Raw genomic sequence first — 13767 nt, forward strand, 5'->3', positions numbered from 1 at the left:
TTATAGCATCCCAGGAGAGGGTGCTCATTCTTCCCTGGTCCTTCCATCCTGTTGGCATCCTGGTCGGGCGATGGCTGTGGCTGCCCATCACAATGTCTAGACCCCCTGACAAGGGATTTCAAAAATGTTCAACATATTTGAACAGGGAAACATCAGATGTTCATGCAAACAGGGCCTACAGGTCAAGGTGGACACACCAAACTAGCATGGTGTACTCATTGTCATCATCTAAATGAGTGAGAGTGCAGACTTGTCACATGGAAAAAGTCCCATTTATCACAACTACACATCCATCAGATTAGACTCAGGTGTTCCAGATGAGGTGCCAATGATGGGAAGTTTGCAGGCAGATCTGACTACAGATAACGAGGGTCAGCTCTTCTCTTTGCAATTGATGTGTGTGGTGTCATCATGCTGAGATCCAAAGAGCCCTCTAAAGCCCTCAGAAAGAAGGTTGAGGTGACCGAGGAGTCTGGCATGGGACACAAGAATAAGTCAATCATTCCACTATAGAGAACATCATCTACTAGTGCGTGTAGATTTCAAAGCACTGGTAACTTGTCCAGGACTGGCTGGGAACCCAGCAAGTTCATCGTATAGGGAAGGCCGGAAGGAGTTGCATTGCATCTTTGTGGACCTGGAGAAAGCTTATGACAGGGGGCCTCCAGAGGAGCTGTGGTATTGTATGAGGAAGTCGGGAGTGGCAGAGAAGTATGTAAGAGTTGTACAGGATATGTACGAGTGTGACTGTGGTGAGGTCTGCGGTTGGAGTGACGGAGGTGGGATTACATCAGGGATCGGCTCTGAGCCTTTTCTTATTTGCAATGGTGATGGACAGGTTGACAGACGAGATTAGACAGGAGTCCCCGTGGACTGTGATGTTTGCTGATGACATTGTGATCTGTAGCGATAGTAGGGAGCAGGTTGAGGAGACCCTGGAGAGGTGGAGATCTGCTCTAGAGAGGAGAGGAGTGAAGGTCAGTAGGACCACCATGACAGAATACATGTGCGTGTGAGAGTGAGGAAGAGAGGTGAAGAAGAGAGTGCAGGCAGGGTGGAGTGGGTGAAGAAGAGTGTCAGGAGTGATTTGTGACAGACGGGTATCAGCAAGAGTGACAGGGCAGGTCTACAGGACGGTAGTGAGACCAGTTATGTTATATGGGCTGGAGACGGTGGCACAGGAGACAGAGCTGGAGGTGGTAGAGTTAAAGATGTTAAGATTTGCATTGGGTGTGACGAGGATGGACAGGATCAGAAATGAGGACATTAGAGGGTCGGCTCAGGTTGGACGGTTTGGGGACAAAGTCAGAGAGGCGAGATTGCGTTGGTTTGGACATGTGCAGTGGAGAGATGCTGGGGATATTGGGAGAAGGATGTTAAGGATAGAGCTAACAGGGAAGAGGAGAGGAGGAAGGCCTAAGAGAAGGGTACATGCAGTTGATGGGTGTTACAGAGCAAGATGATGAGGACAGGACAATATGGAACAAGATGATACACTGTGGCAACCACTTAGCAAGACCCTTACCCGTCTTGTCAGTTTAAATTCACGTGTTTGTCCATTTTGGTTCCTCAGGTGATCTTTGCCCTGAATCAGACGCTGCTTCAGCAGGAGAGTCTGCGGGCCGGCAGCCTTCAAGTGCCTTACACCACAGAGGACCTCATCAAGCACTACAACTGCGGCGACCTCAACTCCATCATATTCAACCATGACACGTCACAAGTGAGTTGTGCCCCCCTCCTTCTTTAACTGCTCTCCGCAGTACTCACCCGAGATCCTTCATGTCCGGCCTCCCCCCGGGAAGAGCCACACAAATATGAAAGCTGAACCTGTCCTTACCTCCTCCCCCTCCAGGTGCCCAACTTTAATAACGTCACACTGCCCCCCAGCGAGCAAACCACAGCCCAGGAGATCGACAGCTACTTTAGACAGGAGCTCATCTACAAGCGGAACGAGCGGATGGGCAGGAGAGTCAAGGCCCTGCTGGAGGAGCATCCTGACAAGAGCTTCTTCTTCGCGTTTGGAGCCGGTGAGTTGGGACTTTTTATTTTTTTTTTCCTCCTAAAATGAGTTTGCTGTGTATTTCTGTTTGACGCTGGCGTCCCTGTTGTTCATCACGGCGTTCTTGGGGTGGCATACTGCAGCATCGGGTCAGACGCTCTGAAATCGATTGAAGGTTCTACCTTAACGTTGGCACTCGAACAGGCCAAGCTGGCCTTCCAGAGGTGAGCCTGCACTTTGTTCACACCAGAGTCTGGTCATCATCAAGCTAAGCGAGGACAGCATGCTAAGTCAGTAAGAGCGAGACAAAAAGGCCGACGTTGTCCTCCAAAATTGATTTGCACGAGTAAATACACTCTCCGGCCATTTTATTAGGTACGCCTTGCTGGTACCGGGCTGGAGCCCCTTTCTGCCTTCAGAACTGCCCATAATCCTTCATGACATCGATTCACCAATGTGCTGGAGACGTGGGTCCATATTGACATGAGAGCATTAGGGCCGTCTGAACGTATGGGCACAGTGGGCACTGGCCGGGAGGTCCATGATGTTCCTGATGCCTATGTATGTTTCTGTTTTGCTATCAAAACAGGGACCTCCAGCGCAATATTTTGCCCAGGGAGGCCTATGATGTTGTTAAGATGGCTCTGGATAGCATCACACAGTTGCTGCAGATTTGTTGGCTGCACATCCATGATGCCAATCTCCCGTTCCACCACATCCCAAAGGTCCTCTACTGGATTGAGATTTGGTGACTGTGGAGGCCATTTGAGTCCAGTGACCTCATTGTCATGTTCAAGAAACCATTTTGGGATGATCTGAGCTTTGTGACATGTCGTGTTATCCTGCTGGAGGAAGCTATCAGAAGATGGTGGTCATAAAGGGATGGACAAGGTCAGCAACAATACTCAGGTAGGCTGTGGCACTTAAACGATGCTCAGTTCCTACTAAGAGGCTCAAAGTGTGCCAAGAAACTGGACATACTGACCAATATAAAAAAAAGAGTTTGTCTTTCACTGACCCCAAATTGTGAATGAGACACCATGTTGTGTGACCGTCTCTCTTTAAGATGCCCCAACCAGAAGTGGTGAGGCCTGCTCTGAGCATTACGGTCAGGGCTGAGCATCTCCTTTGAGCAAAATGAGACGATACTGTTGGTGACGGCGCCACCTCTCGCCCTGGGGTGGAATCGGTTACCTCACGTGACACAGTGCATGCAGTGGCATCTCTGAGGAAGTGTTAGTAGGGGTGTGGACCGACACCATTAGAGAAAGTGACGCCCAAAATGGCTGTCTGTAAAATTTTTGTGCAGTGTTTTGGGCTGAAAACAAACCCTTGTGCTCAACACTCGATCGTTCACTAGTGTGAATTAGTGCACTGCATTGTTTAAAGTGTGATCAACTCTCTACTAGGGAGCTCTATTGATCAAGTCACCCGGGAGTCCGTGGGGGTCTTAAACCGGCTTTGGTTACCACACTGAGTGACACCAACCGTAGCGACGGCACTGAGTATATGATAGATAGAAAGGCAGATAACAGATATGAAGGAAGCTGCATAGATAGTGCTTCACTTTGTCCCAAGTGGACATTTAACGTTTTACAGAAACAAACAACAACTCCCCTTAAACACACATAAGAGTCAGAAAAAAGAATAAAGAGTCTGGCTAACGATGAGAGAGCAGTCCTGGCAAGGCGTTATAAAGGCGTACTGCTGTAGCTACAAAGGAGCCCTCCAGCTAATTGAATAATTAATTGCCTGAAAGTCCTCAGTGTTTGTGTGAGAGGATGTGCAGCATTGTTCATAATGGCTCAAAGTTTTGTCTTCATTCTCTGCTAAACTACTCCCTCCAATGGGCCCCATAACTGAGCCTGTCTTCTTAAACAGCTTGTTGATTTGGTGGGCATCTCTTGAATTGCTGCCACCGGCCATCATTATGAAACATGTAAAGCAGGGGTGGGCAATGTCGGTCCTGGAGGGCCGCCGTGGCTGCAGGTTTTCATTCCAACCCAGTTGCGTAATTAGAAACCAATGGTTGCCAGTCTCAGACGTTATTTAATTTTATGGTTTGTTAGTCTGCAATGTACAGAAGCCGAGAGAGGACGTGCTATATTGTTATTTTTTTAAATTGTTTCCTCGAGATAACGGATTCGTTTTATCGAGATCTCCAGAAAATTAACTTTGTGGGTGTGAGAGTGGTGCCGGGTAAATATTGGGGGTCCATGATGGAGCCAAAGAAGACACACAGGTGTCCTGCGGAACAGTGGCAAAGTATTAAGGAGAGCGAAAAAATTCTTTACTGAAGTTGCTATCCGATGCAGGAGGGAAAACCATCTGCATGAAGATCAGGGGACCTCAAACTGAGTGAAAAATAAGGGGGGGTTGGGGGTTCCAGGGGTTCTAAAAATTTCTTTGTTAACCCTTTGGATCATCTGAATTGTCAGAATTATAAAAAAATAAAAATAAGTTAGGGTGTTATAAATCACTGGGGTTGTGGGAACATATTGGGACAACCTGCCCGCTGCAAGGGTGACAGAGAAAGGGCAACGTTGGTGGAGCCTGGTGTCCCCTGCTGCTAATATGGTGCCTCATTCTCTACCACCCCCTTACTTTTCACCTTAGCAAACATCTGGATGTGGTTGACCCCAGAGCCGATACGTTCTTGTGGGACAATCCAGCGTCTTGTACCGTAGCTTTGCAGGCTTTTTGAGCCAAAGCTGCTCGTCTTGCATCCTCTACCACGATTCACTGGTTCTGCAGGTCTTCTTCATTCACTTCTATCCATGTTTTGTTGTTGTGTTGTGTAGAAAGAAAAATGAACTGCTTGCAAGCTACTAAGGGTTAAAAGGCGGCAAAGCTGTTCTGCTCTAACGGTGGGTTATTCATACAGGCGTCTGCCATAAGACTGACCGACGACAACTTCCTCTTGAGGAACGTGTCTGTTAGTCACAGGAACGATGACCGTTCACTTCTTTAGGGTCCATCTGACACATACACAACACAGAAACAGATGGCCCATTAGCGTAATAAAATAATGATATTCTGTTTATGTTTTTATAAATAAGGGGAAGGGGGAGGAAGAAGAAATTTTAAATAGCCAATAGAAAAAAAGTAACATTGCTCTTCTGCCATGCAACGTAGAATTCAGGTACTCATCTAACTGATTGAACTATTCCTGTCTTCCTCGGGGTGTTTTCTTCCCCACCAGACAGTCCAGTATCATCTAAACACCTAGAGACAGCCACGAGTGGATTTTGCTCAAAAGTGGGTGGGGACAATTAGACGGCACACCGAGTGTCACGTTTCTAAACCAATCCAACACCTTGTGAAGGCGGAGCTCGAAGCAGGGGGCGGAGATTCTGAACTGCAGAGATCAGAGGGGCTCTCGTTAACCTGCTCTGACACATGGCAAGCTTCTGATTACAAGTCAAGTCAAGTTGGTGAGCAGGCACTGGTACAGCGCATTGCCGCACCCACTACACGACGAAACAGCTCGGGATCCCGGTTTGCAACCCCCTAGGCAGACACGCGGTGCAGTCCCACCCTCCGGAAACGACGCTTTATCTGCCGTGGCCAGGTGTTATGCGGGTGACCCCTTGGCCTGGTCCAGTCACTCGCGTCCCCAACAATGAGGATCTTACGAGGTGGATCACCCTCGGGGAAATGCGCCACATGGCCATAGTGTGGTAACTGACGCTCCCTCACAGTGCAGGTAATGTGCCTCATTCGGGACTCTGTGAGCAACACAAATCCAAACCAACGGTACCTGAGGATTTTCCGAAGAGATACAGCATCAAAGGAGTCCAGTCTTTGTCTCAGGTCACTGGATAGTGTCCATGTCTCGCAACCATATAGCAAGACAGGAAGCACCAGGACTCTAAAGACTTGGACCCAGAGGCGTAGCTAGGCTGAAGATTTCACGCCCCCTCCTGTTTGCCAAAATGCAACGGGGAAAGGAAAGAAAATAAAAAAAAATGTATTTAAAATAATAGTATTTTATGAAAAAGTCTCCGAAAATGATAACGCCGCCTCGTGTTCTTTAAAATCATTAGTTTTTGTAGGAAAAAATTCGTTTTCCGCATGATTTTAAAGAAAGTATATAGCACATTATAAAGCAAAATCATTATATATTTGTAAAAACTGTATAAATTACTTACAATTTATTCGTACGAAAATATGATGGGGAAACGTCTAGAATTTTGCAGCCATCTACTAGAATACTTCACCACGGCCCAATCAATTGTCTATCAGGCACATAAACACAAATCACTTGGCACACAGAAATGGCGTTTGCAGCAACTTAGACAAGGTAGGGCCTCATGTCAGACGCGCGACCTGTTTAATAACGTCAAAAATGTTCCTGGGTGGGAGTCAAGCATGCTAGAGTAGTGGAGGGGATAAATTATTGTCTGTTGGGTACATAGAACTAATACGTGCTTCGAAATCAGAAAGCGACAAAAAACAAGAAAAACATATCCTCATACTGATGGAGTGATGGACGGAGTATGCAAATGTTTTTTATTTACTTTTTAGTGCATTTAAAAATGGAAAACATTTCATTCTAAAATTTCCTAACATCAATTTGGCGCCCCCTGGATGCTGCGCCCGGGGACAGATGCCCCCCCACTAGCTACGCCACTGCTTGGACCTTCGCCCTTTTGCTGAGATATCCCCTCTCCAGGTGACCTCATGATGCTCTCCCAGTCCATCTACTGACTTCATAGGAAGAGTCACCAGAGACATGAATGAGTAAACCTCTCGATGAGGTCGACCGCAAACAGGCACACTGCTGATGGCTGTGCCTGCGAGGTCATTAAAGGCCTGGATTACGATAAACCATAATAAGTCCGATTAACTATAAATGTGTGTGGTGTGTGTGGAAAATTCATCACACTTTTTAAAAATAAAAATTACCTGATGCAAGGGGAAAAACCTTTCTGTAGCATCAGATTATACATTGGCACTCAATGACATCAATGGACGAGTGGTCAATGTGAACGATACGCCGTTACGGGCGCTCTGTGTGCTCTCTGTTGTTCAGTTTTATGATGGCAGCATAGGAGTCGATGTAAGCTTGAAAGAACTGGCAGCCATTTTCATGAAAATATGAACTGCAAAAGGTGCATACAGAGAGCTGACAGAGAAGAGCCACAGGAGACGCGGATTTCAGGGCTCAAAACACCCGAATCCACAACTCGGCCTGACGACACCCGTCGATGTACAGATGAGGCCGCGCGACATCCGCCTTCTGACTGCACGTCTAACCGAATAACTAAAGAAATTGAACATGACTGCCTAATTGGAAAGGCAAACATGGCGTGACAAAGCAGCCGCATCGTTTGAACACGTCGTGTAGACCGCAACGCTTACCTAAACTCTGCGTGCTGTCGTTATGTTATGTAGTGATGCAATAGCTAAAATGACAGAAAAATATTATAGCCTGTGGTGGGTTGGCACCCTGCCCAGGATTGGTTCCTGCCTTGTGCCCTGTGTTGGCTGGGATTGGCTCCGGCAGATCCCCGTGACCCTATGTTCGGATTCAGTGGGTTGGAAAATGGATGGATGGAAATATTATAGCAGACAGACAGTTTCTCAAACGTGTGGCACCAAGGAGCTGTGGTGGTCTATGTGTGTGTGTCTCTCTCTTTCTGTCCTCACTGCTGCATTACACCCTTGTGCCACTGAGCTCCCAAATGGATTACCGCCATTTTCTCTTTTTATTTTCTCTCGCCGTGAAGTCTTTTGTTGAACTGATACCCCGATGGTGGTTTCAAGCGCATAGACTGGAGGAACTGGGGGGCTTGTGGTCTTGGCGGTGACAGGATTTCGCCTCCATCCGCTACAGATATTTTAACGGGTTGATGACTGACGTCTGGCCCCTCGAGACTACCAGACTTCTATCCTGTGTCTCGTCCCTCCTTGTAGTGCAGAATTGTAAGATCTAGCCATGGCATGACCCAGTAATTATAGGCCAGCTGTGCGGTTCAAAGGCACCTTAAACTGTTGCCCAAGCGTGCCGAGTGCTCTGCGTGTGTTTTGTGCAGACTGGCAGCTATCTGTTCCAGCCGTGTTTTGTACCCTGACCTCATTTGCCCCTTGTTGACCTGAGGTAAGGGGTGGGTCGCATTTCTTCCTTGTTCAAATCAGCCTGCCAATGCTCCGGGCTGTCTTTCATCGCTTGGTCGGGTTATCTGAGTTCCTTTACCATTGATCTGTGAGCGGTAAGTAAAAACTTCAAGCAGGCACCTAGCGAAATTACGCTGCCACCATGCCTTGAAACTATCAGACGTTCATCAAGAGCAGTTTACTAGAGGTGATCATTCGCTCCCATTTGTTTCATTTTGTTTCTTTTTTGAATAATCAGATGCATCCATATTACTGATTGTAAATATGAAATAGTATCCAGCACTGTCATTATGCTATTTATGCTAAATGAATATGTGATAATGGTAACTCTGTACTGGATGGGCAAGTTTGAGTGAGTGTAAGTGTGTGGGCATGAGTGTGCCCTGCAATGGACGGGCACCCCATCCAGGGTTGATTCCTGCTTTGTGTATTAATTGTACTAAGCCTTCACTCATTGAAGAGTGCTATACCGAAACATATCGGGTCTAGCTGTGCTCCCTATGTTATGCATGTAGTAGTAAAATGCACTGCAGTTGTCATTCCAACAGATGGTGCATTACAAACATATGTAGTACGAGAGTAAGTCAAAAAGGAAAGGCAATCTGAAAATGATGTGGTAAGTGCAACAGATAATAGCTGATGCAATACTAAATGCTATGTAGAGCAGTCTTGCTGCTTCATCACTATCACATCTTTGGTCCACTTAAGGACCCTCTACGCGGTAGCATTTTCACTTCTAATGATGAGGTTAAGGAAGCGGTGCAAACCTGGATTCAGGAGCAGCCGAGAAGTTTTTTCTCCCAAGGAATGAAGAAGTTAGTGGAACCATACAAGAAGTGCATGGACCTACAGGAAAACTATGTGGAGAAGTGATAGAACTGTTATGTTAATCTTCTGGGACCCATTAAAGCAGTGTTACTGTTTGTGATGTGCCATCTGTTGGAATGAGCAGTGAAGTGCATATGTCTCTGTTATATGTCATTTGGTGTGGGATTAGTAAAAGCAGTATTAATGGTTGTGACACACCATCTGCTGGAATGGCAAATGTAATGCATTTCATTATCCCCAATGTTTGTAATGCACCATCTGTTGGAATGAAAAGTGCAATGCATTTTATTCCTAACAATGTTTGTGGTGCACCATCTGTTGGAATGGCAAATGCAGTGCATATGTCTCTGTAACATGCCATTTGGTGTGGAATTCATAAAAGCAGTGTTAATATTTCTGATGCAGCATCAGTTGGAATGACAAATGCAGTGCATATGTCTCTGTTATATGCCATTTGGTGTATGATTAGTAAAAGTAGCATTAAGGGTTGTGACACACCATCTGCTGGAATGGCAAATGTAATGCATTTTATTACCACCAATGTTTGTCGTGCACCATCTGTTGGAATGAAACGTGCAATGTATTTTATTCCTTACAATTTTTGTAATGCACCATCAGTTAGAATGACAAATGCAGTGCATATGTCTCTGTTATATGCCATTTGGTGTAGGATTAGTAAAAGTAGCATTAAGGGTTGTGACACACCATCTGCTGAAATGACAAATGTAATGCATTTTATTACCACCAATGTTTGTAATGCACCATCTGTTGGAATGAAAAGTGCAATGCATTTTATTCTTAACAATGTTTGTGATGCACCATCAGTTGGAATGACAAATACAGTGCATATGTCTTTGTTACATGCCATTTGGTGTGGGATTCATAAAAGCAGTGTTAATATTTCTGATGCACCATCTGTTGGAATGACAAATGCAATGTATTTTATTACTACCAATGTTTGTGATGCACTATCTGTTGGAATGACAGAGACATAATATCCAGACAGACACACAGACACTTAGGTGGATTGTTCCTACTGTTGCCAGGACGCACACTGAGTGGGCTTTCCTCCAGTTATCCCCTTTTTATTTTTCTCCCACAATCCAAAATACACGCTAATTAGTTTGATTTGGAATTTCAATTTGCCAGTGGGGACGCGTTCTTGTGTATGTTATGGACTGGCATCCCATCCTGGCGCTGGCTCCTGTGCTGTGCCCAGCGCTGATGGAATTGGCAGTGGCCCCCCCCCGTGAGCCCAAAACTGAATTAAGTGTGTTGGCCGGGCTTTTTGTTTGTGTTTTTTAACATAAAACACTGAACTTTTCCTCCCCTCTAAGAGAAGAGCCTCCTGATCATTTATGTTACAGCCGCGTATCGAATGCACTTTCAGCGAGGGGTCCCGTTTCCCAAAGGTGTTACATAAAACTTTAGCAAGTGCTGACTTCACATTTCCTTCTAACGATAGCCAAACTCTTTGAAAGTCACAGCTGAATGTACAAAAAAATAAAATAAACAGAGGGAAAAAAAAACAGGAACAGGAGGGTCTTTATATGTTAGGCCCGAGTCGACCCACAGTAAAACTCGCTCGACAAGGACGCCTATTGACAGGTCGCTGCTCGAGTGGGCTTTTCCTCAAAGCCTTCGCTGCGCTCGTTTAATCCTGCAGATAAACGTTTGGGTTGTAAAATCCAGTGCGGGATTCCATGTCGTTATTTGGTTGGTTGAATCTCATGGAATATTGGATCTAAAAAGCCAGGAGGGCAGCAGCGTCTGCGATGTGCGCGCGGTGACGTCTGAACGGCTCACGATAGAAATGCCCGTCGGCCTTCAGCCAGCCGATTCCAAACATCCAAATGCAGTCAATAAGACTTCCAAAGGAGCCAGCCAAAATATCTGGGGTCAAACAAAAGGCGAAGGCGCTTTGCTTTGGCTAGAATTCCCGTTTTTGTTTTTTTGCGTTCTTCTTCAGATAACCTAATAAAGTTAGGACCCCCTGTTAGCGAGCTGCCTCCCACATACTTTGTCACTGAGAAATCAGCAGCGCTGTTTGCCATCCTCATGCTTGAACCACAGAAGTCGCTCCCGTGCTCAAGTGGGTATGAAAGTGGTGCCAGGTAAATAGTGGGGGGTCCATGATGGAGACAAAGAAGACACACAGGTGTCCTGCGGAATAATGGCAAGGTATTAAGGAGAGCGAAAAAAGTTCTTTACTGAAGCTGTTGGGAAAACCGTCTGCACAAAGATCAGGGGACCTCAAACTGAGTGAAAAATAAGGGGGGAGTTGGGGGTCCCAGGGGTTTTAAAAATTTCTTTATCAACCCGTTGAATCGTCAGAATTATAAAAAGAAAAAGAAAAATCACTGGGGTTGTGGGAACATATTGGGACAACCTGCCCGCTGCAAGGGCGACGGAGAAAAGGCAACGTTGGTGGAGCCTGGCGTCCCCTGTTGCTAATATGGTGTCTCATTCTCTACCCCCTCTCACTTTTCACCTTAGCAAACATCTGGATGTGGTTGACCCCAGAGCCGATACGTTCTGGGCGGACAATCCAGCATCTTGTACCGCTGCTTTGCAGGCTTTTTGAGCCACAGCCGCTCATCTTGCATCCTCTAGCACGATTCACTGGTTCTGCAGGTCTTCTTCATTCAGTTCTGTCCATGTTTTGCTGAAACATGAACTGCTAGCAAGCTACTAAGGGTTAAAAGCCGACCAAAGCTGTTCTGCTCTAACGGCGGGTTATTCATACAGGCGTCTGCCATAAGACTGACCGAGGACAACTTCCTCTTGAGGAACGCGTCCGTTAGGCACAGGAACGATGACCTTTCACTTCTTTAGGGTCCATCTGACACAACACAGAAACGGATGGCCCATTAGCGTAATAAAATAAAATATTTTGTTTTTTGTTTTACAAAGAAGGGGAAGGGGGAGGAAGAAGAAATCATAAAAAGCCAATAGAAAAAAAGTAACATTGCTCTTCTGCCATGCAACGTAGAATTCAGGTACTCATCTAACTGATTGAACTATTCTTGTCTTCCTCGGGGTGTTTTCTTCCCCACCAGACAGTCCAGTATCATCTAAACACCTAGAGACAGCCACGAGTGGATTTTGCTCAAAAGTGGGTGGGGACAATTAGACGGCACACCGAGTGTCACATTTCTAAACCAATCCAACGCCTTGTGAAGGCGGAGCTCGAAGCAGGGGGCGGAGATTCTGAACTGCAGAGATCAGAGGGGCTCTCGTTAACCTGCTCTGACACATGGCAAGCTTCTGATTACAAGTCAAGTCAAGTTGGTGAGCAGGCACCCATTACACGACAAAACAGCTCGGGATCCCGGTTTGCAACCCCCCAGGCAGACACGCGGTCCAGTCCCACCCTCCGGAAATGACCCTCTATCTGCCGTGGCCAGGTGTTATGTTAGACACAGGAACATGACCTTTCCTTTCTTTAGGGTCCATCTGATGCGTACACGACACAGAAACGGATGGCCCATTTACGTCATAAAATGAAGTGCTTAGGTAAATGATATTATGCTTTTTGATAAACAAGGGGAAGGGGGAGAAAATATAAAAAAAGCCGACCGAAAAAGGGAACTTTTCTCTTCTGCTTTACAACGCATAAATCCACGTACTCATCTGTGACTGAAGAAAAAGCTGATTGATTGAACTATTCCTGTCTTCCTCGGAGGTTGCTTTCCATCACGTCATGTTAATCCATGCCAGGACTGAGACTCCATGACAGCCTGGCACCAGTAAATGTATAGTAGTACATGTAAGACATGAAAATGTGAGCTTGCCTTATGAGGAAGATCTAGGAGTCGTGCTGGACAATTAGACGGCAATGTGTGGAGTACAAGTCACAGGAGTTTATCTTTAAGTAAATATAAAGTGTGACATGTAGGAGCTAAAAATATAAAGTTTGAATACACAATGGGAGGTCTGAAAATTTGAAAGTCCACCTTATGAGAAGGACTTAGGAGTCGTAGTGGACTCTAAGCTATCAACTGCCAGCCAGTGTTCAGAAGCCATTAAGAAGGCTAACAGAATGTCAGGTTATATAGCGCCTTGATGTGTGCAGTACAAGTCACAGGAGGTTCTGCTGAAGCTTTATAACAAACTGGTGAGGCCTCATCTGGAGTACGAGGTGCAGTTATGGTCTCCATTGAGAAGGACCTCAGAGTCATAGTGGACTGGTCACTGTCAGCGTCTAAGCAGAGGACAGAAGTGATCAAAAATGCTTATAGGATGTTAGGTTATATAGCGCCATGAAGTGTGGAGTACAAGTCAAGAGAGTTTATATTTAAGTAAATATAAAGTATGACATATAGGAGCTAAACGTGAAGCTTGAAAACACAATGGGAGGTCTGAAATTTCAAACGTACACCTTATGAGAAGGATTCAGGAGTCGTAGAGGACTCGACACTATCAACTGCCAGGCAGTGTTCAAAAGCCATTAAGAAGGCTAACAGAATCTCAGGTTATATAGCGCCTTGATGTGTGGAGTGCAAGTCCCAGGAGGTTCTGCTGAAGCTTTATAACACACTGGTGAGGTCTCATCTGGAGTGCTGGGTGAAGTTTGGACTTCTGTATTACGAAAAGGACATAACAGCACAAGAGAAAGTCCAGAGAAGAGCGACTCGGCTGAGTCCAGGGCTACAGGGGATGAGTTCTGAGGAAAGATTAAAAGAGCTGAGCCTTTAAAGAGATGAAGAGGTGACCTGACTGAAGTGTTTCAAATTATGAAGGGAATTAGTCCAGTAGGTTTAGACGGTGGCGTTTAAACAACTTTATCAAGAACACGGGGACAGAGTTGGAAACTTGTG

General features: G+C 45.9%; 1 protein-coding gene across 1 annotated transcript in view; it reads left to right on the forward strand.

Annotated features, from left to right (window-relative positions):
• trabd2a (TraB domain containing 2A) overlaps positions 1–13767 on the forward strand; it is a 204580-nt gene that overhangs the window by 60065 nt on the left and 130748 nt on the right. The window contains exons 3-4 of the mRNA XM_039759691.1: positions 1574–1720; positions 1853–2027. Of these exons, the coding sequence (XP_039615625.1) occupies positions 1574–1720; positions 1853–2027 (322 nt within the window). The remainder of the gene's footprint in view (positions 1–1573; positions 1721–1852; positions 2028–13767) is intronic.

This window comes from Polypterus senegalus, chromosome 7 (genome assembly GCF_016835505.1).
Source record: "Polypterus senegalus isolate Bchr_013 chromosome 7, ASM1683550v1, whole genome shotgun sequence".
NCBI lineage: Eukaryota > Metazoa > Chordata > Cladistia > Polypteriformes > Polypteridae > Polypterus > Polypterus senegalus.